This window comes from Aethalodelphis obliquidens, unplaced genomic scaffold (genome assembly GCF_003676395.1).
Source record: "Aethalodelphis obliquidens isolate GAN/ISIS:26980383/991018 unplaced genomic scaffold, ASM367639v1 scaffold8, whole genome shotgun sequence".
Classification (NCBI taxonomy): Eukaryota; Metazoa; Chordata; class Mammalia; order Artiodactyla; family Delphinidae; genus Aethalodelphis; species Aethalodelphis obliquidens.
This window is the reverse complement of record NW_020837952.1, coordinates 50,983,189-51,010,943: the sequence shown is the minus strand read 5'-3', so window position 1 is coordinate 51,010,943 and position 27,755 is coordinate 50,983,189. Positions and strand designations below refer to the sequence as shown.

At 43.1% G+C, this 27,755-nt stretch overlaps 1 protein-coding gene across 1 annotated transcript in view; it reads left to right on the top strand.

Moving 5' to 3' along the window:
* The window catches only part of LARGE1 (LARGE xylosyl- and glucuronyltransferase 1), a 587,913-nt gene extending 577,726 nt beyond the window's left edge, over positions 1–10,187 (top strand). The window contains exons 14-15 of the mRNA XM_027107480.1: positions 3,112–3,307; positions 5,928–10,187. Of these exons, the coding sequence (XP_026963281.1) occupies positions 3,112–3,307; positions 5,928–6,125 (394 nt within the window). The 3' untranslated portion in view covers positions 6,126–10,187. The remainder of the gene's footprint in view (positions 1–3,111; positions 3,308–5,927) is intronic.
* Positions 10,188–27,755: the final 17,568 nt, after the last annotated feature.

Here is a 27,755-nt window from a genome sequence, read left to right as displayed (position 1 = left end):
GCCCCTGGGCGGGGGAGTAGGAATCATGCTCGGTCTCTTGACAGAGCAGTTGGAAGAAAGAGAGAGCTGCGCCCTCCTTCTGCGTCCGTTTTAAAGAGAGACCTCCCTTTTGAACCGTGTAAGAATGCCCAACGCTTCCTTTGAGCTAAAGAACATACATTTCTAGGCAATCTGAATTTTATTGGAAAGATCATAATAACTTAGGTTTTCATATCACTATTAAGTCACTAGAAGTTTCTGGAAGGTTTTCTCAAACATTATTTTGTGAAATAATTTTATCAGGTAGGTTATTCATGCAACAATTCAGAGATGCTCCCTTTTCACCTTTTATACAGATAAAGGAACTGAGGAGTGCAGGGATCCTGGGGGAGCCAGGACTCAAACTGCAGCCTTCTTCCTCCCTCCAGAATTCTGGAAAGTAGCCTCAAAGAGTTAATACCCCACCAACCAATCCTCCTTTCTTTTTGGAAAAAAAACAATAACTACCATTTATTGAGTGCCAGGCACTGTGATCAGCTCCTTTAATCCTCACAACAAATCCATGAGGCAGATATGTTGTCCCCATTTTACAGATAAAGAAACCGAGGCTCTGAGAGGCTACATAACTTGCCAGGCCACACAGCCAGTACGTGACAGAGCCTGGATTCAGCCCAGCTCTGGGGAACTACAGAGCCTGTGCTCTTAACCGAAGTACCATCAGACCACTGATCAAGTCCTGAATTTTTTCACTTTCAGTGTTTGAAGATGCATGCAAAAAGAGAGACTCTAGACGCCACAGCCTAATGGCTGACCATCCAGCAAATTTTCAAGACCTCCTTCCTTCCTTCTCCATCCCCAGATTATCTAAGAACTCATTTCAAGGCCAAGTCCGTGGGCTTGAGAGCTGGGGTTTGGCCTGCTGTGTCTGCGATTGCTGCTCTGGCCAACAGCTTGCAAGCCACCATGCCAAGTGCTAAATTACAGACCTTCCCTCCGAGAAATTGCTTTTGTCACCTTCCCTCCAAATGATGAATTCTTAAGCCTCCTAACAGCTGAAACCTACTCCGCACTGCACCTGGAATGAGAAATCACCCACACACCTACACATCCATCCTCCAGGGCAGCGGTTCTGAGTGTGGTCCCTGGGCCACTAGCAACAGCATCCCCTGGGAGCTTGTTAGAAATGCCAGGTCTGAAGCCTCACCCCAGACCTACTGGATCAGAAACTCTGGGGGTGGAACCCAGATATCTGTTAGAAAATAGTCCTCCAGGGCATTCTGATACGCACTCACGTTGGAGAACCTCTGCTCAAAGCGGAGTGCCCCGCATCTCCTCTAAGCAACATCCCACAAGGTGTACCCAGGAAATCTCTCTCATCACTGTGTTTGGAGGCTGAGGATGGTCTCAGAAAGCAAGTCCTGGAGACCACTGTCTACTGGTCTGACAGTAGGTTTCTTGGGGCATTTTCTGAAGCTTTTCTTTCTAGAATGTTCTTTTTCTTGGGCCCCATCTGCTGTTTCACTAGAGCCTCGGCCTCCTGCCATCTCTTTGGAGCTTCCAGAGGCACATTCCTGCCCCACTAACTGGCTTCTGTCTCAGGTACCTCTCAGGTTTTTAGAGTGTTCATTCATTCATTAATCTGTTCAACTTAGTGCACAGCCATTGACTACTTGCTCTAGATATAGGCCAGAGAGTGTGGTGACAGTGACATATAAGAGAGGTAACCCAGCATCGTGGTTAAAGGTCCTGACCCTTGAGCCAGGCTGCCTAGGTTTGAATCTCAACTCCGCCACTGCTCTTTGTAACTTGACACTGGGCACGTAATAAGAATTTAAAACTATAGGTCTAGCATGTACAATATAACCAGTATAGAGTAAGTGTTTACTAAATACTGGCTTCTTATCATTATTGTTGCATGGTTGTATTCATTTTTATTGCTATATAACAAACTACCACAAGTTTCGAAGCTCAAAACAATACAAATTTATTATCTCACAGTCTCTGAGGGTCAGAGGTCCAAGCATGGAATGGCTGGATTCTCTGCTTCGGGTTTCGTTTGGCTGAAATCAAAGCATGGGCAAGCCTGCAGTTGTCCCTAGAGCGTGTGGTTCTCCTCCAGGCTCACTGGTCGTTGGCAGGATTCCTTTCCTTGTCATTGTAGGACTGCCATGTGGCCCCCACAGGCATCTCACGCATGGCTTTTTGCTTTCTTCCAGACTCAGATTTAAAGGTTCACTTGATTAAGTCAGGCCCACCCCCCATAATCTCCCTTGTAATTAATCTAAAGTCAACTGATTAGTAACCATAATTACATGTACTAAATCCCTTTTGCCCTATAATGTAGCCTAATCACAGAGGTGATACCATAGTCACAGGTTCTGCCTCAAGAGGGAGAACATTATACAAGAGCAGCGTCACCCAGAAGAGAGTCTTCTGCCTTCCACAATGGTCCCTGGTAGGAATGACCCTATCACAGACTAACATGCAGTTCCACATAAACGACAGAGAGCACTCCAGAAAGTCATGTACCCTTTCACAGTGATAGCCTCTTCATTAGTAAAGGATGTAGGTAGTGGACTGTATTCGTTGCTGTAACAAGGTACTACGAACTGGGTGGCTTAAAGTGACAGAAAGTTATTCTCACCATTCTGCAAGCCAGAAGTCCAAACTCAAGGTGATGGTGGTTCCTGGCTTCCTCCAAAGGCTCTAGGGAAGATTTCTTTCGTGCCTCTTTCCAGCTTCTGGTGGTTGCCAGCAATCCGTGGCGTTCCTTGGCTCGCAGGTCTGTCACTTCAATTTTTGCTTTCATCTTCACATGGCATTCTTCCTGTGTATCTCCGTATCCAAAATTTCCTCTTATAAGGACACCAGCCTTTGGATTAGACCCTGCAATAATCCACTGCGACCTCTTCTTAACTTGATACATGTGCAAAGACCTTCTTTCCAAATAGGTCACGTTCTCCGGTACTAGGGGTTACGGCTTGAACATAGCTTTTGGCGGGGGGTGGGGGACAAAATGCAACCCACAACAAGGACTATATCAGCATGTAGCTCTTCATCCTCCAAACCAGCAGCATTTGGAAAGCTGAGCTTCCTTCCCTCCACTCAGTGGCTTTTCTCCATGTGTCCCAGGTACCACGTCTGGACTAAAGGCCACGCACCCACAAACTTTGCCAAGTGGCGGACCGCCACCACGCCTTACCGGGTTGAGTGGGAGGCCGATTTCGAGCCGTATGTTGTCGTGAGACGGGACTGCCCTGAGTACGACCGGAGGTTTGTGGGCTTTGGCTGGAACAAGGTGGCTCACATCATGGAACTGGATGCCCAGGTGAGAAGAGTGGGACGTTATGGACCCGGTGCTGTGGGGAAAGGGGAGGCCTGGATCTTAAAGCTGGAAGGGCCTTGGAGATAATACGCAGGGACCAGAGAAGGAACACAGCGTGTTCAGGGATCTAGAGTGAGAACATGACAGTACTCATTCTCAGGGCTGTTGATTCCCAAAACTTTTCTCTTTCTTCTCCCTTGGGTGACAGACAGTTGGGTTCCCAGCCAGGACTCAGGCACATGTGAGTGTCCTGTGACAAACCACTTCACCCCCTCATCCTCATTCAACCCAGTGACGAAGACAAGCAAATGATGACCATTCATCACTCAGCCTGTGAGTCATGTAACTGACACAAAGCATTCTAGCAGTTCGGTATAAATGACACAAAGCACGCAGCTGAGAAGCAGCTATTTATTCTACCCTGTAACTAAAAGAGTGATGATGTTCAGGCTGTATTTAATCATGAAACCTTTTCATTCATTCAACTAATACTTAACTGAGCACCTACTTCAAAAGAAATCTCCGCAGAATTCTAATAGGTTAAACCAGGGGTCTGCAAAGCTTTTCTCCAAAGAACCAGATAGTAAATTTGGGAGGCTTTGTGGGGCCTGCAAGTTTCTTTTTCAACGACTCAGTTCTGCCATTGTCGTTCAGTTGTAGACAGTATCTAAAGAATGGACGTGGCTGTGTTCCAATAAAACTTTATTTATTAAAGAACATGCAGCCGGCCAGACACACCACAGCTTGGCAGCCCCTGTGTCAAACAAACAAAAGCAAAGCTATTCTGGTTCAGTTAGGAGAAGGAGGCTTAGGCCCCTCAACCCCACCCTTTGGTCTCTCTGTTTGCTATTCTCCAAGGCACCGCCTCTTGGAGCACAGTGTAAAGATTTCTCAACAGGAGCATCCTGAATTCAGAGAAAGCAATGGATACTCGGTGCTGCCTGCCCTGAGTCACCTGGAGAACTTGCCAACAGTTCCAGTGTGTTTGAGAACAGTCCCAGGTGATTTGAATAAACCTCTAGCGTTGCAAACCACTGATGTAGATAGAAGGTTATGGGATGGTGTCCATATTTAACAACGGAGAGCACGACCTTTAGTGTCCGTTTTTTCAGTCTTGGAGGTGGTCCAGTGCTGCTCACAAACAGAAATGCTTAGTCTGCCTCAGCTTCTGTTTGAAAGAAATGCTGTAATATTCGTGCATCCGGCAGCGTGGTGAGGTGAACTGGTTCAATAAAGTTAAGTTTTCCAGCACTGAGACCTGGGCTTTGTTTTAGACAATTTTGACAGAACTCTTGAAAATTTGTTGCATATTTTCCTTGCTCTGCCAAATGTAATTTTACTCTTTCTAGTGATTTAGGGAGGTAATGAGTACACACTTGACAGGTAATCCAGCCACACCTGTAGGAGCTGTTGGGATCGGTAGGGCTGTTTGTCCCCACGTGAAAAATCCCAGACAGCTAAGCTCCGGGAGTTCTTGCATTTTCTTTTTATGGTTTTTCTCACTCCTTCCTCACCATCAACTGTCATTTCTGGCTGCTGTCAGTATTCCTCCACGTGGAACAGCTACCTTTCCCCATCTTGACGTTTCCCTTTGAGTTTATTCTGATCTGCTCTGGGCTGGGAAACTGGATGACCAAAGCTTATCAGACATTCTATCTAAAATCAGAGATTGTAATTCTGAGTGCAGCTGTGCTGGTTCTCCTTTGAGTTACACATCCCGAATATATGTCACCTGTTTTAGCTATTTAGAGGCATTTTATTTTTTATGAGTTCCTATCTATATTCTGCAAAGTGGAGAATACCATACGATGATTTGTAGTAAGGCTGCTTGGATGAGAAGTTTGGTGTGTTTTGTTTTTTGTTTTTTTTTTTTTTCTGGTACGCAGGCCTCTCACTGTTGTGGCCTCTCCTGTTGCGGAGCACAGGCTCTGGACGCACAAGCTCAGCGGCCATGGCTCACGGGCCCAGCCGCTCCGCGGCATGTGGGATCTTCCCGGAGCGGGACACGAACCCACGTCCCCTGCATCGGCAGGCGGACTCTCAACCACTGTGCCACCAGGGAAGCCCTCTGTTTGTTTTTTGTTGGGGTTTTTCTGTTTTGTTTTTGAGAATTTAGTTCTTGATGAGCTTCCGTCCAGTGGAGCACCTTTTTCCTCATTCCTTTTTTGTCCCCTCTTTTGTGCTAATCTGACGAGACTGTTAAATCTCATCAAACCCTATGAGAAGTCACATAAGCAGACATCACTTAATCGAGCAAGAGAGTCTCCTGTGGCTTGTGTCATTCTAGAGCAAACATGTGGGTGTGTACTCACACTTAATCAGGAACGTTTTATGGGCCATAAGCTCTGCCCAGCACTGTCCATACATTACTGGTCGTCTCTCAAGGTGGGTATTATCACTTTCACTTTATAGATGGGAAAACTAAGGCTCAGAGAAGCCAGGTAATGTGTCCAAGGTCATGGAGACAGCCCTGAACTGCTCCCGACCACATGGTGGTGCTGCCCTGCTTCCTGGTGTCATTCAGCACTTATTCCTTCGCTTGGTCAGGCGGCCATCCGCTGGGGTGTTCATCATACATCGCTGGGGGCTCTGCAGGTCTCACACTGCTCTTGTCTGCTTCCAGGAGTATGAATTCATCGTGCTGCCCAACGCATACATGATCCACATGCCTCACGCCCCTAGCTTCGACATCACCAAGTTCCGGTCCAACAAGCAATACCGCATCTGTCTCAAAACCCTGAAGGAGGAGTTTCAGCAGGACATGTCCCGCCGCTACGGCTTTGCCGCCCTCAAATATCTCACGGCCGAGAACAACAGCTAGCACCAAGAAGCCCATCACAAGGGAGAGACGTTCTACCAGGGGGAGAGCCACTTGCTGTGTGGGGCCCAGCCTTCAAACTCAAATTGAGCACCGCTTTTTTTGGTTTGTTTTTATTAGTCTCTTTGGCCCAACAAAGCTGCCCTCCCTACGGAGATCTGGGACAAGGATCCGGCCAGTCCCTCTCTGGCCCATGACCCATCACTCCCAGAGCGTGGGAAAACAGCCCACCTATGTGGTCTCTCCAAGAACGGGACACAGAGGGTGAGAGGGAGCAAGGGGGTTATCCTTCCACACAGGCACACCACCAGGCAGGTCTTTAGGATATTCTCATGGCTTTTTTTTTTTTAAAAAAAAAAGAGAAGGCAGGGTGTAGGGGTTAGCCATCCAAGGAAATAAAAGCAAAAATGTCTCTTCATCAGAGAAGACTTTCTTCTTCACCCTGCAGTTCAACGGGGTATCCAAAAGGAGGGCACGCCAGTGATCAGAACTGTTCGGGAAAACCCAGTGGGGACACTGTACTCGGCAGGACCTAGAGGTGGGGATTGCTCGGTTCTTTATCCTCAAGGTCACTCTTGTTTTGTTTTGGGGGATTTTGTTTATTTGTTTATTTTGGGTCTGGGAATCCCAGCTAGAAAACCCGATCCTTTAAGGCTCTGAAGGAGAAGCAGCTGCTTAGCTGCCATCCCTCTATCAGCAGTGGCCCAGCAAGGAGGACGGGAGTCTGCGGCCAACATTGACACGGGTCGCCTTCTTCGGGATGGTCACCGAGGCCCCGTGACCTTGAATTCCCTACTTTCCAGAATCCAGGGGCTACGATGGGGACTGTGGAAGTACAGAGACCAGCTGTTTTACAACCAGTCAGGTTTTCTATTGGCAGTGACTGATTCAATGGGGACAGGGCTTTAAAGGGATGGTTTCCATGCACGCGAAAGGTACGAACCTCTCAGGCCTTTAGAAGAACTTTCGTAATTCACTCGAGCCCAGTGCTGAAGATTCACAAGCCCGTTTGGAGAACTTAGGGAAGAATGTGTTGGGCTCCACTGTGTTCACACGTCCACTCCGCTGCAGCTGGGACGAGGTCATGACCTCAGGCTCCCTTGGGGACCCACCCAAGGGTAGGCCAGCACCTTTACCGTTACACAGATTGAAGGGACACTGGACTTTTTAGCCATTTTCTTGAATCTTCAATGTTAATGTTGTGTTTACATTGATGAGAACAAGAGTCAGGGCCCTACTCTCTGCCGGGCTGTTTGTATCAAGTTGCAGTGTGACCAGCAAACGCTGCATCAATAAACGAAAGTACAGACTGTTTCTTCCCCACTCCCCTCCCACTCTTGTAAGGAGCTACCGGACACACTTCCGTGTAGACAGCAAAGTCGGTAAACAGCAACTTTACACTTTCTGTTCTCCCGTTGTGTTCTCTCATTGCTTGAACTTGAACCTCTTTTTTCTCTTTGCCTGAGGTTAGATCTCACTTCATGCTCCAACCCTCAGAGCATTTTCACATTTTCCATTCAGCTTCTGTCTCAATACTGAAGGCCAGATGTTTTAGGTAGCATATGTGGGCCAGCAAGGGAAACCGTGGCAACTGTCCTGTTAGTCATGAAACGCCGCAGCAGCAGCCTGATTTATGAGAGGCCCTCAATGTGTCACGCAGTCACGTGCATTCACTCAGATTTACTGACAAATTTAGGAAAACTATTAGGACTAATCCTCACACAGATATGCATAAGTTTGTGTGTGTGTATATGTCTCATGTGTGTGTGTGTATGTATATATATCTCACATACATAAATGACACATGCAGTATTATTACAAAAGTTATACATAAATACTGTAAAAAGCAAAACATCACAAAAGTATTCAAAGTTCACGTTAAAGTTTCCTTTTTCCACTGGTGTGTGGGAGCCAGCTTATTGTGCACATCTCTTTCCTACTCCTGTGTACAGAGACATCACCTTTGTAGCGTGAAATCATCCGTGATTGGAGTATTTACGCCATGGAAATCAGAAAACATCACAAATCAGGGCCCTGCCACCCTGAGCGCCGGTTGTTAAACATCTACCCGCACACCACTGCTTCTTCCTCTCCCCTGTGCATACACACACACACGCACAGGCACTCAAACTTTCATATGCTGACAGCTCTAGTTCCTCAGTGTTGAAAATCAATTTTTAATTCCCTAAAGCCTTTTATTTTTTAAATTTTTTCATGGCCCCTGAATCACACCCAGCCACCTTGCTTCTTCACTTGCATCTCTGTGGGTATAGTTGTGACCATGTAATCTATTATCATCTGAAGTGGGTCAGCTCTGAGAATGAAGGAAGGTGCTAATTACTTGGAGACAATAGGTATAAACTGGAGGATGGTGTAGCTTCACGTACGCTGAATTTATTAAAGCCAGAAACCGACACTCCACACCCACAAGAGGAAATCCTATTTCCCCAAAGACAGGCGCCTGACACTCTGAAGCTAGTCTCACTTAAGGCTAGAACTCAGATCGTGGCTGATTCCCAAGTTCAACACAGAGGCTGCCAAGCCGGTGGAGGCTGCGGTCTGCAGCACCAACAGCGTGAATTCCCAGAACTTACATTGAGGGCAGCAGCACTTCGCCAGCCCCGGCTCATGTGGGGGGAGCTGTAGCCACTTGGTCAGAGGCAGTTGCTACAGATGCTGATTCCTTCGTATCAGTTCCCTAGGGTACAAGACGCTTGTGAATGGGGCACACTGATGTTTTCATGCTTAAATAAGCCAAAACCATCTTGGCTTTCAGTTGGGAGGGAGGACAGGATTCTCTCCTTTAGCCCCCATAATATTCAGTGCCCGAGGGAGCTGAGATATATTGGGGAACCACTGTGAAAGGACCCTGGGCATGCACGAGCTCGTTGAAGCCTTGCGGCAAAACAGCAAAGTGGCTATTACTGTTGATTGATGAGGAAACTGAGTGAGCTCTGGGAAATTCAGTAAGTCCCCCAAATTCACATAGTCAGTACATGGCAGAATCAGAACTTAAACCCAAGCCTACTTTTTAAAATCCAAAGCCACGTAATCTGCAACGATGCTCTCTTCCCCAGAAGAAAAGAAACATACTAAGTATTGGCGGACAAGAGGATTTGAACCTATGGAAGATGATGAGATTCCTAAGTCCTCGTTCACCATCCAACAATAACCACACAGCCTAGACAGCAACCCCTCCTTAGATGCTCCAATTCTTGCCACGCTCATGGACTTTCTCAAAATTCATTTGAAATAGACCTGGGCAATCTATGACCATATTTAGACAGCTGAGATCAACTAGGAGGGCAGTAATTGATTCTCTGAATGCTTCTCCTGGGTTGTTTCCTAGATTACATGGCACAGGTAGAGACACTAAGTTTTAAGCTCCCCTTTGGACCTCATCAGCATGCTGCTTCCAAGTGAGCTCTCCAAACGCACTGAGCTGATTTACAGAGGACGTATTTGCCGAGTTGACTAATAGCTTCTTTGTACCCCATCATGAAAGGACAGACCCTACTTTTAATTCTGTTCCTTTCAAAGACTCTACTGTCTTTGAGTTAAGGCTTCATTTGTGGTCACCAGGCCTTTAGGGAGCTCTGTGTTAGTGGAAGAAACGTGATTAAAATCCCCTCTCAGACACGGCTCCTGCACCCTCTTGGTGAAGATAACAAGAGCTACCATTTACTGAGCCAGGACTTCTCTGGGAGTTGGCACTGATGGGTCCTCACAGCAACATTATAATATAAGGAAGGTATTTATCATGATCCCCATTATTTAGCTAATGGAACCGGTCCTGAGAGAAATTAACGTTACTTACCCGGAATCACACAGGTTGTTAATGGAGGTGCTGGAATTTGAACCAAAATCCAACTGCCATCAGAAACGCACGTCTCCACCGAACGCTGCTGCCTCCTTATACGATACAGAAGTCAGTTGGGCTGCCGGGCTTATCCAGTCATGTCTTCATGTAGTTCATGATGATATGCTGTTTTTTTCCCCTTGCTTTTTTAATCCTAAGGGTTTATTTTCCAACTTAATGCCATTAAAGTTTAGGCATATAGGGTTTCTGATTGTGAATATTTGATGGGTTTGGTCATTGGTTTATTCCAACACATTCGGTAGTCTTCAGAGACAATATCTTCTGGAATGAAAGAATGTCAGTCAGTGCTGGGGAAGTGTTTCCCACTTGGTTCCCAAGGTACCAAGACCTTCTGGTCAGTGAGGCCGGGACGCTGTCACAAAATGATTGACAGGGCCTGCTCAGAGCAGAGTCTTCAACAGATTCCTGGGTAAGTTATGCTGCTGCGGTTTTGAAGGAAGAAAGTCAGGGCTGCAGTGCATCAGAATAATTTCATCATGCTCTTTATCACTTCTTCTGTATTCCACACAACTGAGCATCTACTCCGTGATGGGCACGTGAATACAACAGTGAACCAGGCAGTCTATTTTCATGTCGTGTAGAGTTATCTAGTTAGCTGAAAAGTAAAAAGACAATGCCAAGATAAGTTTCACCATATTACATTCATGTAAACAGTTTATTTTTAAACTTACAGTGCAGAAAAGTGGCAAGAATAATACAAATAACTTTTGTATGCCCTTCATTTAGGTTCACAAATTGTTAACATTTGGCTGCATATGCTTCATATCTCTCTGTCTATACTTTTTCTAAAACATTTGAGAGTGAATTGTATATGTCATGCCCCTTTAAATCTGAATACTCTAGGATGTATTTTTTTTAAAGAAACAAGGACATTGCCTTCTATAACCACAGTGCAGTGATCAAATTCAAGAAATTTAACATTGTTACAGTACTATCATCTAACATACAGTCTACATTTAAAGTTTGCCGATTGTTCTAGTAGTGTCTTAACATCAGTAGCCCCTATCACTCCTATCCCTCACCCCCACTCCTGATTCCAAGATCCAGTCCAAGACATATTACATCTTAGTTGCCCGTAGTCTCTAATTAGGAACAATTCCTTTGTCCTTTTTTGCACCTCATGACAGGGACATTTTTGAAGGGTACAGACAGTTGTCTTGCTGCCTTAGCATTTTGAATGAGACATAGGTCCACATATACAGGGCAATTCAGAAAACAGATATATATGCATATGTGACTTTCTGAGTTCATTAATATTAAATAGCATATGATGTAACATAAACATTTATGGCAGATGGTGAAGAAGCCAGGAGCCAGAAGGTTCACCGTCAGTGTGTATGCATGTGCATTGCTGAGATGGTCCCATAGGTGGGACCCTACGGCAGTGCATACTGTCACAGGACACATCACTCACCCCACTCTGTTGCCTTATTACCGGACAATACAAGTGATCATGTTCTACCTGCTTAAAGTTTTGTAGCAACTTTTAAGATACATCCATTAATTGAAATACTTTGTGTGTTCAGATGGGTGCATGTTATGTGTGGATATAAATGTGAACCTTTTGAGTTTTTTCAGCTTCCCAGATCTACAAGAAAATAACAATTCTAGACCTTCCTCCAACCTCATTATCTGTGATCCCACATTAGCTATTTCATTAATATTTCCACTCTCCCCAAGTGAGCAACTTGATTTCCTTCCCATGAATATTATGATAAACATTTTGTATTCAGACCTTTTAAAGGATTAAAAACTAGGTGAGAGAAAATTCTCTCACCCCCCAACAACCAACACCCCTGAAGGAAAAGGGCCAAGAGCCCTCTTTATGTAGACTGGCTTGGCCATCTGGCCTCAAAACAAAGGGCTCCCCTCAGAAATCCCAGAAACGTCTCTGTTTTCTTGCTGGTCCACAGTCACTGCATCACACAAGGCTAGTCACTCTCAGATTCCAAAATCCCAGGAATATCTCCATAAGTGATGCACTCTGTGTCCTATATATATTCCAAAACAAATGTGTGTGTCCTATATATATTCCAAAACAAATGGCAATTCTGAGCTTGGGCGTTTCATCAACTCTGAGTTATTTAGAACATAAAACTTAAAACCTGCAAACATAAAAACCTATGTCTAATCCAGCAGAGAAGGCTAATGGAAGACCCCAGTTTAATCATGTCCTCTGACAACAGATCTGCTTTGCACATTCTAACATTGTTCAGAGCTACCTGTAGCCAACCACAGCCACCATTTATGGAGCACTTATGTGCTGATGGGCTAGCTTTTTTTGCTTCTCTTGCCTGTTGGAATTTCATGAGAGGAAGGATTATTCTTTTCATAGATGAGGAAACCAAGGCTCAGTGAGATGAAGTAATTGGGGGAACCACATCTCAAACACTATTTTTGTGACTCCAAGGACTATTCTCTCCAGTTTTGGTGGATGGAAGTGACATGAGTATGGGGTATGGAGACAAAGACAAGGGGGACACATGGGTTCCCTCCTTAAAGTCTAAATCCTTTCCTACAGCTGCTTGGTAGTCATGAACCATTCTCAATAATGCAGGTTACAGTGAGTCCAGAACTTGGAAGGAAGGGAATGGAACAAACATTTGCTGAACAATACATTATTTTATTTAACCATCAATAGAAAGTATGATGTGAGTATTATCCCCATTTTAAAGACAAGGGAACAGAAAGTCAGAGGTTAAATAAGAGTCCTGAAAACTGAACCCAGGTCTATGTGCCCCATAGCTCAAGACATTGTTAGTTGTCTGCACTGTTTCCCAGGGATTCAGATAAACATGAGATTATAGAATCTTCGCTGTTGAAAGAAACTTAATAGTAAGAATAAGCCTAGTCTTTGGGGATATATGTGTGTGTATGTGTGTGTGTGTGTATTTTTTTTTCTTTTTTGGCCCACACCAATGCTTCTCAAACTTTAATGAATCACTTGTGAGGATCTCAATAAAATCTGATTCAGTACATGCAGCCTGAGATTCGGCATTTCTGCAACTCCCACGTGGTGCAAAGGCTGCTGGTCCATGGACCGTACATAATATGGTCTCTTCAACCTTTAAGAATCAGTCAGCTATTTCCAAATATTGTGAAGCCCTGATAGCATGTCCAGCAGTCATCACAAGATCCTGCAGAAACCCCACTTAAGTAACTGATTTGTTCACTTTAAGAAAAAAAAAGTTACTAGGGTTCAGCAACTGTGCCAAGTGGTAATAATTCAAAGACATATAGGACATAGTTCTTGCCCTCATGGAACCCCAGTTCAGTGGGGAAGACAGACAGGTGTATGAATAGTAACATCGTACAGGGAGATAAAGGGGAGGGAGCCCAGGATGTGATGGAAGCTTGACAGAAGGGTGCTCACTGCAGGCTGGGATCGTGGAAGGCTTCCAAGACAGATGACACCTGGTAAAGAGAAAGTATTGATTGACACTTGTTAAAAGCAGTACAGAAGATTTTTCTTAGGACTATTGTGGTAGGTGTCAGGACTATCACAATAGGGGGGAAGAGATTGGGTTCAACTCTGAGTACAGGGGAGATTTGTAGACAACAAGCAGAATTGGGGGCAGGTCGGTGTATGGAAAATTACTAGGAGGAGACATCAAGAGTAGGGGGATTCTTAATCCACTTAACAGGATTCTTGCTCAAGACAAGTCAAGGACTTACACATCAAAAGGTAGAGGGTGAAGAATTTGCTCAGATACCAAGAGTGATCAGATATCAAAGGTGTGGGGCGATGGTTCTTACTAAAATGATTCGGAAGAATTCTTTGCTAAGACTGGGCTGGGCTAGCCAAAGACAGGATGGGGACCTAGGTGAAGAGAAAGCTCAGAGGAGCCTGAATAACGTTTGGTCAAGGAGAGAGTCTTTGTCACATCTGAAGGAGGACATCATTGGCCTGAAGAACAAGAAGGTAAACCTGATCTAAGTGGCCCACCGAGCATGGAGAGGCCTGAAACTGCCCCATTTTTCTCGAACCTGATTTGGGCTGGATTTCCCCATGAACAGATTACACAGAATATGATTTTTAGCCTACGGATTCTCTGAGCCTTTACCTTCAGGATTAAATGTAGTTTGTAAATTTAGAACTACTCTTCTGACCTTGCACAAAACACTTCCTCTCTCTGGAGCTCAGTTTCTGTCTATAACATAAAGCAGTTGATCTCCTGTGTTTCTGAATACAGATTGTTTTGGTTTTGATTTGATAATAATGTTAGGAAGCACTTGAGTAGGACTTGCTATGCATCAGTCACAGTTCTAAGTGTTCTACATTTAGTAAGTTCAATACTAAGTTTAATGAGTAAACTAAGGTAGGTACTATGACTAGACCCATCTTAGAAAGGGACACATCAAGGCACAGAGAGGTTAAGTAATTTGCCCAAAGTCACACAGTCAGTAACAAAGCCGGAATCTGAACCCAAGCAGGTTGGTCCCAGAGTTTATATTCTTTTTTTTTTTTTTTTTTTTGAGTTTATATTCTTGACCACTAATCTCTGCTGCTTCCCTGACCAGGGATGAAATGGCATACAGTTATAACAGATCCCTCATTATGCATTTAATCTCTTTTTTGGGGGGGCGTCCATTTTCTGTTGCTATATAACAAATTACCACAAACTAGGTGGCGTAACACATTTATTATCTAATCGTTTCCATGGGTCAGGTGTCCGGGAGTTGCTTAGCTGGGCCCTCTGATGAGAGGGTCTCACCAGGCTGCAGTCAGGTGTCAGCCACGCTTTGTTTCTCATCTGGAGCTTGGAGTCCTCCTTCAAGTTCAGTGTTGGAGGAATTTAGTTCCTTGTGGTTGTAAGACTGAGACCCCTACTTTCTTGCTGACTGTTGGCCCAAGGCCATCCTCGGCTCTTAGGTGATACCCGTCATGTCCTGCCATGTGGTCCTCTCCACAACATGGCAGTTTACTTCTTCAAAGCTGGCGGGGGACCCTCTCCCTCCATCCTGCTAAGACAGAGTCTTATCATTTCCTTCACACCTGGACACACTGACAGAACATTGGATATACGGTCACCTCACTAAAATTCGAGAATCAACTGCAGCGTTGGGTGTTTGGGGTTTTTTTTTTTTCTTCTTTCATTTTGTTTTATATTATGTCTTGACTTTGGCTCATTTTTTTCTTTTTCATATTTTTATGAAAGAAATAACCTTTTCCACGCACTCTCTAAGAGCCACTTCTGAATCACAATTTGAATTTGGGACCTAGGAAATGGTCCCAATGCCTTCGGTCATCAGTAGTCTGAGATCATCTAAGGAGTAGATAAGAGTCTAGGGGCTAAGACAGAACTCCAGAGCACTTCCAAAAGTCCCAATTCTCTTTGTCCTCGGAAGTTTAGACATTACAAAACCTTCATCAAGATAGAAGATAAAATCAAAAAACTGTGAGCGAATCAATGACAACATCCTGTGGAGGAACCTCTGGTTGGCATGACCAAGAGATCGTCATGGCCCTCCTCTCTCCAGGCTAGACTGGACACTCCTCAGGAGAAAGGGGCATTGCTGTGTCCCATCACTGGCACCTTGGCACAAAGGGGAGCTCAGTACACATTTGCTGCAAATTCCAGGGCGTCTCAGAGAATGTAGGGCTCTCACTTTGGGTAATGCCAGCCTTGGGCCATGCTAGGTGTGGTACCAACATGCACTGGACACTAACATTTCATTTTGAGAACACTTACATTTCTGAAAGGAGAAATCTCTCATCCTATCTCAGACATTTCCCCCCCCCCCCCAGTTCTTCCTTCACCATCTTCTCTCTCGTTCCCTTGTGTTCCTTCTCTTCCTGGGGTGGGTGGAGACGTTCCTTTTCCCTTAATTAAATGTAATAACAGACATTCAGTGGTAACTGTGTGTGTGCTGGATTCAGCCCCATGGGCAGAAGATGCAGAGAAGAAGCTCACTGTTTAGTACAGAAGATGAACCCACAGAAATGGTCAGAGTCAAGTATGAAAAGAAATGAATACCAGGAAGCATACTTGCTCCAAGGAAGATGTTTCCTTCCTGTATTGGCTGAAAGGGATCATTTTTATAATACAGCCTGAGGGTGGTCCTTTGGAAGTTGTTTCTCTTTAGAAAGAAACAATATTCTAGCACCTAGCATTGTGCCCCTCACATAGCAGATGCTCAATAAATATGTATTGCCTGGGGAGCAAGATACCATAGTAGTCAAGAGCTCAGACTTTAAAAAGATCTCATTTTGCATCAAGGATGGGCTACTTCCCAACTAGTCATTGCATCTCTCTGAGCCGCCATGTCGTCATTTGTAAAGTGATGCCACTAAGGATCCCTACCTTTCAGGGCTAAGAAGTTTATGTGAGATAGAAACTGGGACATAGCAGGTACACACACACACACACACACACACACACACAAAGTTGATCCTTTCTTTTCCTTTTATTTTCCCTGTTTCTCTGACCCTCTCACAAGGATTCTTTCTGCCCCCAGAAAGGAAAGTCTGGGCTCAGAGCCACCAGCGGGGTAGGGATGGGAGGGAGAAGAGAAGGGTTGAGCAGTGAGAGACCTGGGATGATAGGGCCAGGATATAGGGATACCAGGAAGTAAAGGGGGAAGTACAAGATACACAGAAGAGGAAAAACAGAGGTCCAACCCCAATTGCCTCTTGTATTTTTAATTATAGTCCCTCGTAGTGTTACATCACTTTACACTTCTCATATACATCATCCATCTGCCTCTCAAAACAGTCCTGAGATATAGGCAGCATGTATATTTTTAACCCAATAAAGCTTAAAGTGGTTAACCAAAGTGCCCAGGTCATACATAAGAAGCAGAGTCAGCACTGGAACCCAGGCCTGAGTCCACGTCCTGGGCTCTTGGGATAACTCCTGGACAAGCCATTCGCAAGAGAGAAGCAGCTGGAGTGAGTGCTGGGTCCAAGCATTTCATCAAAAACGCACACTCAGAACATGTCAGAGTTGGCAGGGGGCTTATGAAGGGGAAAATAAAAGGCTCTGGTTGGCTGGAGGTTAACAAATTAAGGAAGCAAAGGTTGAAAAGCTTACAATAAGTCATCCACGGATTTTCTTCAAGATTCCTAGTTGACTGAACAACAAGAACAACAACGAAAAACGGGCAGGCAGAAAGCAGACAGCAAAGGAAGCTCTAGATGACTGACAGGAGGAGAGAACTAACGTGCATTACGCAGCCACCATGTCCTGGGTCCTGCGCTAGATGCAGGACCTGCATTATTCATTTAATCCTCAACCAGCCTTGTGACACCGATGCTGTGATCCTCCTTTCTGTGCATGAGAAGTAAGGGTCAAGGAGGTGAAGCAAAAGCCCACAGTCTTGCAGCTGGTAAGGGGTGTGGCAGGGTGGTCAACTCAGGTCTGCCAGGCTCCAGAATCCTTGCCTTTACACTAGCAGAAGCCCTGAGGAGACCAGAGGGATTTCACATGGGATTTCTCAGAAGGAAATGAAAGAAGAGAGTCTGAGGAAGAGGTTTTAAAATGGAGGTTTTATTATTCAGGTATGATGAGGCCAACAGATCAGGAGATGACTGTCATTGAAAAGAGAGTTTGTTACTCACAGTTCCCAAGAGGAGGGGGCCAGCACACCATGCGGGGCCACATGGGAAGCACCAGGATTGGTCAGGAGGCAGAAGGAGGAGGAGAAAAAAGTGGGCAAGAGCCCTTATTGTGATCCGCAGGGGAGGCAACAGGTGAGACAAGGTAAGCAGGCTTAGGATTGGCTAGTTTGAATAATTTCAGTGGGTTCTAAAGTAAGGGCTTTCTCTTCTTGTCTGGTACCTGGCCCTGCGGTGATTGGATCAGAGAAGGGGCTCAGAGTATAAGAGCTTGATAAAGGAGGTGGCAGGGGGAGTGAGCTTTGAACTGGTTGATTTGCATATAGAAAGCTAGCTCCCAGAGGGGCCCTAGATGTGGGAAACACATGGTTCTTACAGAAGAGCAATGTTTAACCAGGCAAGCAGCTTATATCACAGACCTTCAAAGTGGCTAATAATGGTGCTCCTGGGTCTCCTCTATGTTCTGGAACCAGAGAATGGAACACCAGGAGAGACCTCTCGACTGCATTGCCATCATTTGGAGAAGTCAGGATGGGCATTATTTTCAGCACCCTGAGAGCAAGTAATTGCAGATCAAACGACCCAAGTAGATAAACTAATTGGAATTAAATGAGATGAATCAGAATAAGCTCTGTTATCCCTGTATCAGGAATGTCAAGACACTGTTTTCTGTATGGACACCAAGGGGGGAAAGCGGGGACGGGGGGGGGATGAATTGGGAGATTGGGCTTGACATATATACACTAATATGTATAAAATAGATAACTAATAAGAACTGCTGTATAAAAAATAAATAAATAAAATTCAAGAAAAAGAAGAAAATAGCTAATAAATGCATAAAAAGGTGCACAACATAATAAAAAAAGACATTGTTTGCTAAAATGAAGAAGTACATATAAAGTGTTTGTGTGTGTTTACTGTGTACACAAAAATCCGGCTTTCAGAGAAACAGAAGGCATTTGACTGCCTAGGTGGCCAGGAAAGTAGGATGTGGCAAGGGACTGAAGGAATGTTTCTCCAAGTTTATTTTTTGCCCTTTGGATGGTCCGTGGATATAAATAGAAATTGAATCTGTCTCCTCTGTTACTTATCCTTAACGTTATTTGACAATGCGATTAAAGGCAAGGAATAGAAACAGGAATCAGATAAATCTTGCAGTATTTCTTAGGATAAAGATAAAATTTCTTATCATGGCTTACAGGGTGCTGCAGACTCCAACGTCTACATCTATTTCTAACTTTTTCTCACACACACTCTACCCCACTGCCTAAAAAGCCCTTTGCTCCTCCAGCAGCTGCCTGTCACTCATTCTTCCATTCTCAGCTTTAGCACCATTCCATCAAGAAAGTGTTCACTGAGCTCCCTGTCAAGCCCCCAAACTATGTTCCCATAGCACCAAGTATTTCTCCCTTGCAACACCTGTCACAGCTGAAGTTCACATTTATGTAATGACTTGTTCAATAAAGCTGACAAGGCCGTAGGCTCTAGAGGTAGGTAAGAACTGAAAATGTTTTTATTCAAGAGCCTAACGTGTAGTACATCCTAAACAGATATTTGTTAAATAAATACATAAATGAGCTTGCATTCTCCTCCCAGACCCATCTCTGCACAGCTTCTCATTCTTGACTAAGTCATTTCCCCCTCACTGAGGCTTCCTTTCGTCATCTGAAAAATGGAAGAATTGATAGCAACAATTTCTAAAGCTGTCCCTGGTCCTACGCTGTGAAGGGCTGTTTTAAGGCTTTCTATATCCTAGAAGGAGACGTGCTTTTTCCTAGGAAGGTCTATTTTCTCCTCATGGCAAGGAGAAAGGGGCTGCTTTAAGATTTGTGAAAGCTGTGGGGAGAGAGGATACTTGTAATGTTAAAGGGTGGTCAGAGAAAGCCTCCCTGATAAATTCAGAGACTTGAAGGAAGGGAGTGAGTGAGACATGTGGACATGTGGGAAACAGCCGATGCAAAGGCCCCGAGACAGGAGAATCCTTGGCAGCCTAGAGGATTAGCAAGAAGGCAAGGAGGGCTGGAACAGAGTGGGCTGGGGAAAAGTAACAAGCAATGAGGACCAGGAAGTAAGGGTGGGAGAGGACAAACACACAGGGCCTGGGGGGCCATTGTGAGACGGGTATTCACTCAGAGTGGGATGTGAAACCATTGCAGGGCTTTGGGAAGAGGAGTGACATGCATTTAAGAACTAATTGGGTTCCTGGATGGTAGTGAAAACATTAGCTGTTGTAAATTAAGCTCATATTCTCTACAGGTATAAATTGCCTGGAGTTCCATGTCCATAAATTCATGTCATGCCATAAAGATACTGCAATTACTGAAGAAAGCAAACACCAATATATGTCATTAAAAAAGATGCCCTTGGAATTCCAACTACTTAATCCCTCACCTCCCTTTCCAATAGCATCTGAGTGTATAGTCTAAACAAGCATGCACCAGCTTTGGAGTAAACCTAGGACTTGAATTTTGTCTCTGAAAGTTATCAACTATGAGACTTTGAGCAAATAATCACTTAAATTCCCAGAACCTTGTCTGCAAAATGAACACAGAAATATACCTTAATATATACTACACTGGGCTAATGGGAAAGTTAAATGAAAGTGCACATGTAAAGGGCAGACAGCAGAAGCAAGAAGAACTACAATCCTGCAGCCTGTGGAATGAAAACCACAATCACAGAAAGATAGACAAAGTAAAAAGGCAGAGGACTATGTCCAAGACAAAGGAACAGGATAAAACCCCACAATAAAAAAAAACTAAATGAAGTGGAGATAGGCAACCTTCCAGAAAAAGAATTCAGAATAATGATGGTGAAGATGATCCGGGACCTTGGAAGAAGAATGGAGGCAAGGATCGAAAAGATGCAAGAAATGTTTAACTAAGACCTAGAAGAATTAAAGACCAAACAAACAGAGATGAACAACATAATAACTGAAATAAGAAATACACTAGAAGGAATCAATAGCAGAATAAATGATGCAGAAGAATGGATAAGTGACCTGGAAGACAGAATGGTGGAAATCACCACTGTGGAACAGAATGAAGAAAAAAGAAATGAAGACAGTCTAAGAGACCTCTGGGACAACATTAAACTCACCAACATTCACATTAAAGGGGTCCCGGAAGGAGAAGAGAGAGAGAAAGGACCCAAGAAAATATTTGAAGAGATTATAGTCAAAAACTTCCCTAACATGGGAAAAGAAACAGCCACCCAAGTCCAGGAAGCACAGAGTGTCCCAGGCAGGATAAACACAAGGAGAAACATGCCGAGACATCTAGTAATCAAATTAACAAAAATTAAAGACAAAGAAAAATTATTAAAAGCAACAAGGGAAAAATGACAAATAACATACAAGGGAACTCCCATAAGGTTAACAGCTGATTTCTCAGCAGAAACTCTACAAGCCAGAAGGGAGTGGCATGATATACTCAAAGTGATGAAAGGGAAGAACCCACAACCAAGATTACTCTACTGGGCAAGGATCTCATTCAGATTCGATGGAGAAATCAAAAGCTATACAGACAAGCAAAAGCTAAGAGAACTCAGCACCAACAAACCATCTCTACAACAAATGCTAAAGGAACTTCTCTAAGTGGGAAACACAAGAGAAGAAAAGGACCTACAAAAACAAACCCAAAACAACTAAGAAAATAGTAATAGGAACATACATATCAAAAATTACCTTAAATGTGAATGGATTTAAATGCTCCAACCAAAAGACACAGGGTCGCTGAATGAATATAAAAACAAGACCCATATATATACTGTCTACAAGAGACCCACTTCAGACCTAGGGACACATACAGACTGACAGTGAGGGAATGGAAAAAGATATTCCATGCAAATGGAAATCAAAAGAAAGCTGGAGTAGCAATACTCATATCAGATAAAATAGACTTTAAAATAAAGAATGTTACAAGAGACAAGGAATGATACTACATAATGATCAAGGGATCAATCCAAGAAGAAGATATAACAATTATAAATATATATGCACGCAACATAGGAGCACCTCAATAGATAAGGCAACTGCTAACAGCTATAAAAGAGGAAATTGACAGTAGCACAATAATAGTGGGGGACTTTAACACCTCACTTACACCAGTGGACAGATCATCCAGACAGAAAATTAATAAGGAAACACAAGCTTTAAATGATACAACAGACCAGATAGATTTAATTTATGTTTATAGAACATTCCATCCAAAAACAGTAGATTACACTTTCTTCTCAAGTGCACACGGAACATTCTCCAGGATAGAGCACATCTTGGGTCACAGATCAAGCCTTGGTAAATTTAAGAAAACTGAAATCATATCAAGCATCTTTTCCAACCACGACGCTATGAGATTAGAAATCAAACACGGGGAAAAAATAAAAACATAAACACATGGAGGCTAAACAATACGTTACTAAATAACCAAGAGATCACTGACGAAATCAAAGAGGAAATCAGAAAAATACCTCAAGACAAATTACAACGAAAACACAACAATCCAAAACCTATGGGATGCAGCAAAAGCAGTTCCAAGTGGGAAGTTATAGCAATATATAGCAAGTTATAGCAAGCCTACCTCAAGAAACAACAAAAATCTCAAATAAACAATCTAACTTTACACCTAAAGGAACTAGAGAAAGAAGAACAAACAAAACCCAAAGTTAGTAGAAGGAAAGAAATCATAAAGATCAGAGCAGAAATAAATGAAATAGAAACACAGAAAACAATAACAGAGATCAATAAAACTAAAATCTGGTTCTTTGAGAAGATAAACAAAATTGATAAACCTTTAGCCAGACCCATCAAGAAAAAGTGGGAGAGGACTCAGATCAATAAAATTAGAAATGAAAAAGGAGAAGTTATAATGGACACCACAGAAATACAAAGCATCATAACAGACTACTACAAGCAACTCTATGCCAATAAAACGGATAACCTGGAAGAAACTGACAAATTCTTAGAAAAGTACAACCTTCCAAGACTGAACCAGGAAGAAATAGAAAATATGAACAGACCAATCACAAGTAAAGTAATTGAAACTGTGATTAAAAATCTTCCAACAGGGCTTCCCTGGTGGCGCAGTTGTTGAGAGTCCACCTGCTGATGCAGGGGACACAGGTTCGTGCCCCGATCTGGGAAGATCCCACATGCCGCGGAGCGGCTGGGCCCGTGAGCCATGGCCGCTGAGCCTGCGCGTCCGGAGCCTGTGCTCCGCAACGGGAGATGCCACAACAGTGAGAGGCCCACGTACCGCAAAAAAAAAAAAAAAAAAAAATTCTTCCAACAAACAAAAGTCCAGGACCAGATGGCTTCACAGGTGAATTCTATCAAACATTTACAGAAGAGCTAACACCCATCCTTCTCAAACTCTTCCAAAGAATTGCAGAGGAGGAAACACTACCAAATTCATTCTACAAGGCCACCATCACCCTGATACCAGAACCAGACAAACATACTACAAGAAAAGAAAATTAGAGACCAATATCACTGATGAATATAGAGGCAAAAATCCTCAACAAAATACTAGCAAACAAAATCCAACAACACATTAAAAGGATCATACACCATGATCAAGTGGGATTTATCCCAGTGATGCAAGGATTCTTCAATACAAAAAAATCAATGTGATACACCATATTAACAAATTGAAGAATAAAAACCATATGATCATCTCAATAGATGCAGAAAAAGTTTTTGACAAAATTCAACACCCATTTATGATAAAAACTCTCCAGAAAGTGGGCATAGAGGGAAACTACCTCAACATAATAAAGGCCATATACAACAAACCCACAGCAAACATCATTCTCAACGGTGAAAAACTGAAACCATTTCCTCTAATGGTTCTAATCAGGAACAAGACAAGGATGTCCATTCTTGCCACTATTATTTAACATCGTTTTGGAAGTCCTAGCCATGGCAATCAGAGAAGAAAAAGAAATAAAAGGAATACAAATTAGAAAAGAAGAAGTAAAACTGTCACTGTTTGCAGATGACATGATACTATACATAGAGAATCCTAAAGATGCCACCAAAAAACTACTAGAGCTAATCAATGAATTTGGTAAAGTTGCAAGATACAAAATTAATGCACAGAAACCTCTTGCATTCCTATACACTAACAATGAAAGATCAGAAAGAGAAATTAAGGAAACAATCCCATTCCCCGTTGCAACAAAAAGAATAAAATACCTAGGAATAAACCTACCTAGGGAGGTAAAAGACCTGTACTCAGAAAACTACAAGACACTGATGAAAGAAATCAAAGATGAAACAACCAGATGGAGAGATATACCATGTTCTTGGATTAGAAGAATCAATATTGTGAACAATGACTATAATACCCAAAGCAATCTACAGATTCAATGCAATCCCTATCCAATTACCAATGACGGGCTTCGCTGGTGGCGCAGTGGTTGAGAGTCCGCCTGCCGATGCAGGGGACAGGGGTTCGTGCCCCGGTCCAGGAGGATCCCACGTGCCGCAGAGCAGCTGGGGCCATGAGCCACAGCTGCTGGGTTTGCGCATCCGGAGCCTGTGCTCCACAGCGGGAGAGGCCACAACAGTGAGAGGCCCACGTACCACAAAAAAAAAAAAAAAAAAAAAAAATTACCAATGACATTTTTTACGGAACTAGAAAAAAATCATCTTAAAATTTGTATGGAGACATAAAAGACCCTGAATAGCCAAAGCAGTCTTGAGGGAAAAAAACGGAGCTGGAGGAATCAGACTCCCTGACTTCAGAGTATACTCCAAAGCTACAGTAATCAAGACAATATGGTACTGGCACAGAAACAGAAATATAGATCAATGGAACAGGATAGAAAGCCCAGAGATAAACCCACACACCTATGGTCAACTAATCTATGACAAAGGAGGCAAGGAAATACAATGGAGAAAAGACAGTCTCTTCAAGAAGTGGTGCTGGGAAAACTGGACAGCTACATGTAAAAGAATGAAGTTAGAACACTCCCTTACATGATACACAAAAATAAACTCAACATGGATGTAAGACTGGACACTATAAAACTCCTAGAGGAAAACATAGGAAGAACACTCTTTGACATAAATCACAGCAAGATCTTTTTTGACCCACCTCCCAGAGTAATGGAAATAAAAACAAAAATAAACAAATGGGACCTAATGAAACTTAAAAGCCTTTGTACAGCAAAGGAAACTATAAATAAGACGAAAAGACAACACTCAGAATGGGAGAAAATATTTGCAAATGAATCAACGGACAAATAATTAATCTCCAAAATATATAAACAGCTCATGCAGTTCAATATCAAAAAAACAAACAACCCAACCCAAAATTGGGTGGAAGACCTAAATAGACATTTCTCCAAAGAAGACATACAGATGGCCAAGAAGCACATGAAAAGCTGCTCAACATCACAAATTATTAGAGAAATGCAAATCAAAACTACAGTGAGGTATCACCTCACACTGGTTAGAATGGGCATCATCAGAAAATCTACAAACAATAAATGCTGGAGAGAGTGTGGAGAAAAGGGAACCCTCTTGCACTGTTGGTGGGAATATAAATTGATACAGCCACTATGGAGAACAGTATGGAGGTTCCTTAAAAAGCTAAAAATAGAATTACCACGTGACCCAAAAATCCCACTACTGGGCATATACTCAGAGAAAACCATAATTCAAAAAGATACATGCACCCCAATGTTTATTGCAGCACTATTTACAATAGCCAGGTCATGGAAGCAACCTAAATGTCCATAGACAGATGAATGGATAAAGAAGATGTGGTACATATATACAATGGAATATTACTGAACCATAAAAAGGAACAAAATTGGGTCATTTGTAGAGACGTGGATGAATCTAGAGACGGTCATACAAAGTGAAGTAAGTCAGAAAGAGAAAAACAAATATCGTATATTAACGCATATATGTGGAACCTAGAAAAATGGTAGAGATGAACTGGTCTGTAAGGCAGAAATAGAGACACAGATGTAGAGAAAAAAATGTATGGACACCCGAGGGAAAGCAGGGGGTGCAGAAGGTGGGATGAACTCGGAGACTGGGATTGACATGTATACACTAATATGTATAAAATAGATAACTAATAAGAACCTGCTGTATAGCACAGGGAACTCCACTTCGCTGTACAGTAGAAACTAACACAACATTGTAAAACAACTATACCCCAATAAAAAAAATTTTTTTAACTATAATTTCATTTTTTTGTCAACACTTCCTTAATTTTATAATTAAACTTACATTTATGCACAAAGAAGACCTAAACAATATTTACCCAACATTCTCTAAAACAAAAAAAAAAAAGAAAAAGGAAGTGCACATGTAATATCCTTAGCATAGTATTTGGTGCATACGTGGTGCTCAGAAGCTGCTTATTTCCTTTCCTCTCCTTCCTTTTGCATGGCTGGAACAATTCTTCATATGGGAATGGGAAGCTGGGGCTTGGGACACATTAAGATCATGACAATACATTTGAACAGAACATATGTTCCTAAACACTGGTACCAGACAATTTTGTGAGCTATCCAGAAGAGAGATAATTATCTCCACTTTATAGATGGAAAGAATAAAGCCCAGCAAGTTAGAGTGGCTTGCACGGGATCACAGAGTGAACGAGAGGCAAAGCAGGGGGTTTGAGTTTCACAGTCCTGTGCCCATTTCTCTCTGTGTTCTTTCCAGCTATTTCTCTCCAGTGTTTGGCTTCAGTTTGTTTTACAGTGAACCAATTTCCAAACGTGCTGGGATCTGTGAAAGTTTAAAATAACAAGGGCAGTCCCCATAGGTGTTATCCACACCATGCCTGAGAATCTCTTCTCATGTCCTCCAGATGTTGTAAAAACCACATTTGAAAGATTCGAGGAGCCACGCATCTCTCAGTAGATTAATTCTGCTGGAAGAATTACAGCTGATAAATTCTTGGCTTGCCTTGCTGACAGTTCCCTGCTCAGCTGGAAGAGGAAGCAGCAAGAACTGCCATTCTGGACTTGGTTTAGATCAATAAGGAACCACTGACTGCCTGTCTGGCAATGACAATGAAATGAAAGAAACAGGTCAGCATGGGGTAAAGGGAGGAGGCGACACCACCCACCTCCCAGGGCTCTAAACTTTGATAAGGCAGATGTCAAACGTGAGGCAAAAAAATGGACATGATCCCAGAAACTGACTCTTCAAAAGAGCAAAACACCTAAGATAGAAGACCGTAAAAATGAAATCTGACAATATAATGTAAAATATTCCTAGCCAGAGATGAAAGAAAGAGACACCTTAAGAAATTAATGTGGCTGCCCAGGTGGGGTCTGTGTCTTAGGTAGGGTCCTTTTGGGCGCAAGTAACAAATCACTTTGAATTAACTTTAGAAAAATCAAATAAAGAGGAATATATTAAAAGGATTCTGGGATAAATCACAAAACCCAAGGGCAGCTAAGCCTCTTCAGTGGTCTTGAATCTCAAACGATAAAGTCAGATATGCAAGAAATTGACATCACTGTACATCTGGTTATGATTCTCCCATTTTGCCAGATTGGAGGGATATAAAATCTTGGTTATTTGGGGGACATCGTTGCCCACCTTTGTCCAAGGGGCACTAAAGAACAGAGGAGAGCTCTCCAGGCTTTGGTCAGCAGTTCACAGTTTCCACCTGTTGTTCTATTTTTTCCCTATTGTCCTGGTCATTTTCTCCATAGTCCTAGTCTGTACTTCAGGTCTGGAAACTCTGTTACTTTCTTGCTGAATCAGATAGGATTCGATATGACTGTATTCAAAACAAAAACAAAATAGCAATGTCTTAAGATAGAAGTCTATTTCTCTCTCATATATAAATAAAAAAAAAAAAAAAAGGAAATCTGGCCACTTGTATATGGGTGGCCAGCTAAAATTTGGCTTTCTTTTCCTAAAGAAGGAAAGACTGGAAATTGGGAAGCTGCCAGCAGTCTGGCATCTCTGCCGTCCTCTAAGCGTGGGGGCCTCTGGCGAAGTTTGGGAGCAGTGTCCTGCTTCCCCAAACTCAGGAGGCAGCCCTCCCCTCTGAGGCTCAGCCCATCCTCAGACACTGCTTCTGAGTGTTGCATGAACTGCTCTCTTCCAGGCCATTCTAATCTTTACTATCTTCTGGGTCTGCTCCTCCCGACACACACCACGTCCTCCAGGGTGCCCCTCTCCCTCATTTCACCCTCTGGGGTATCTAGTACTGCT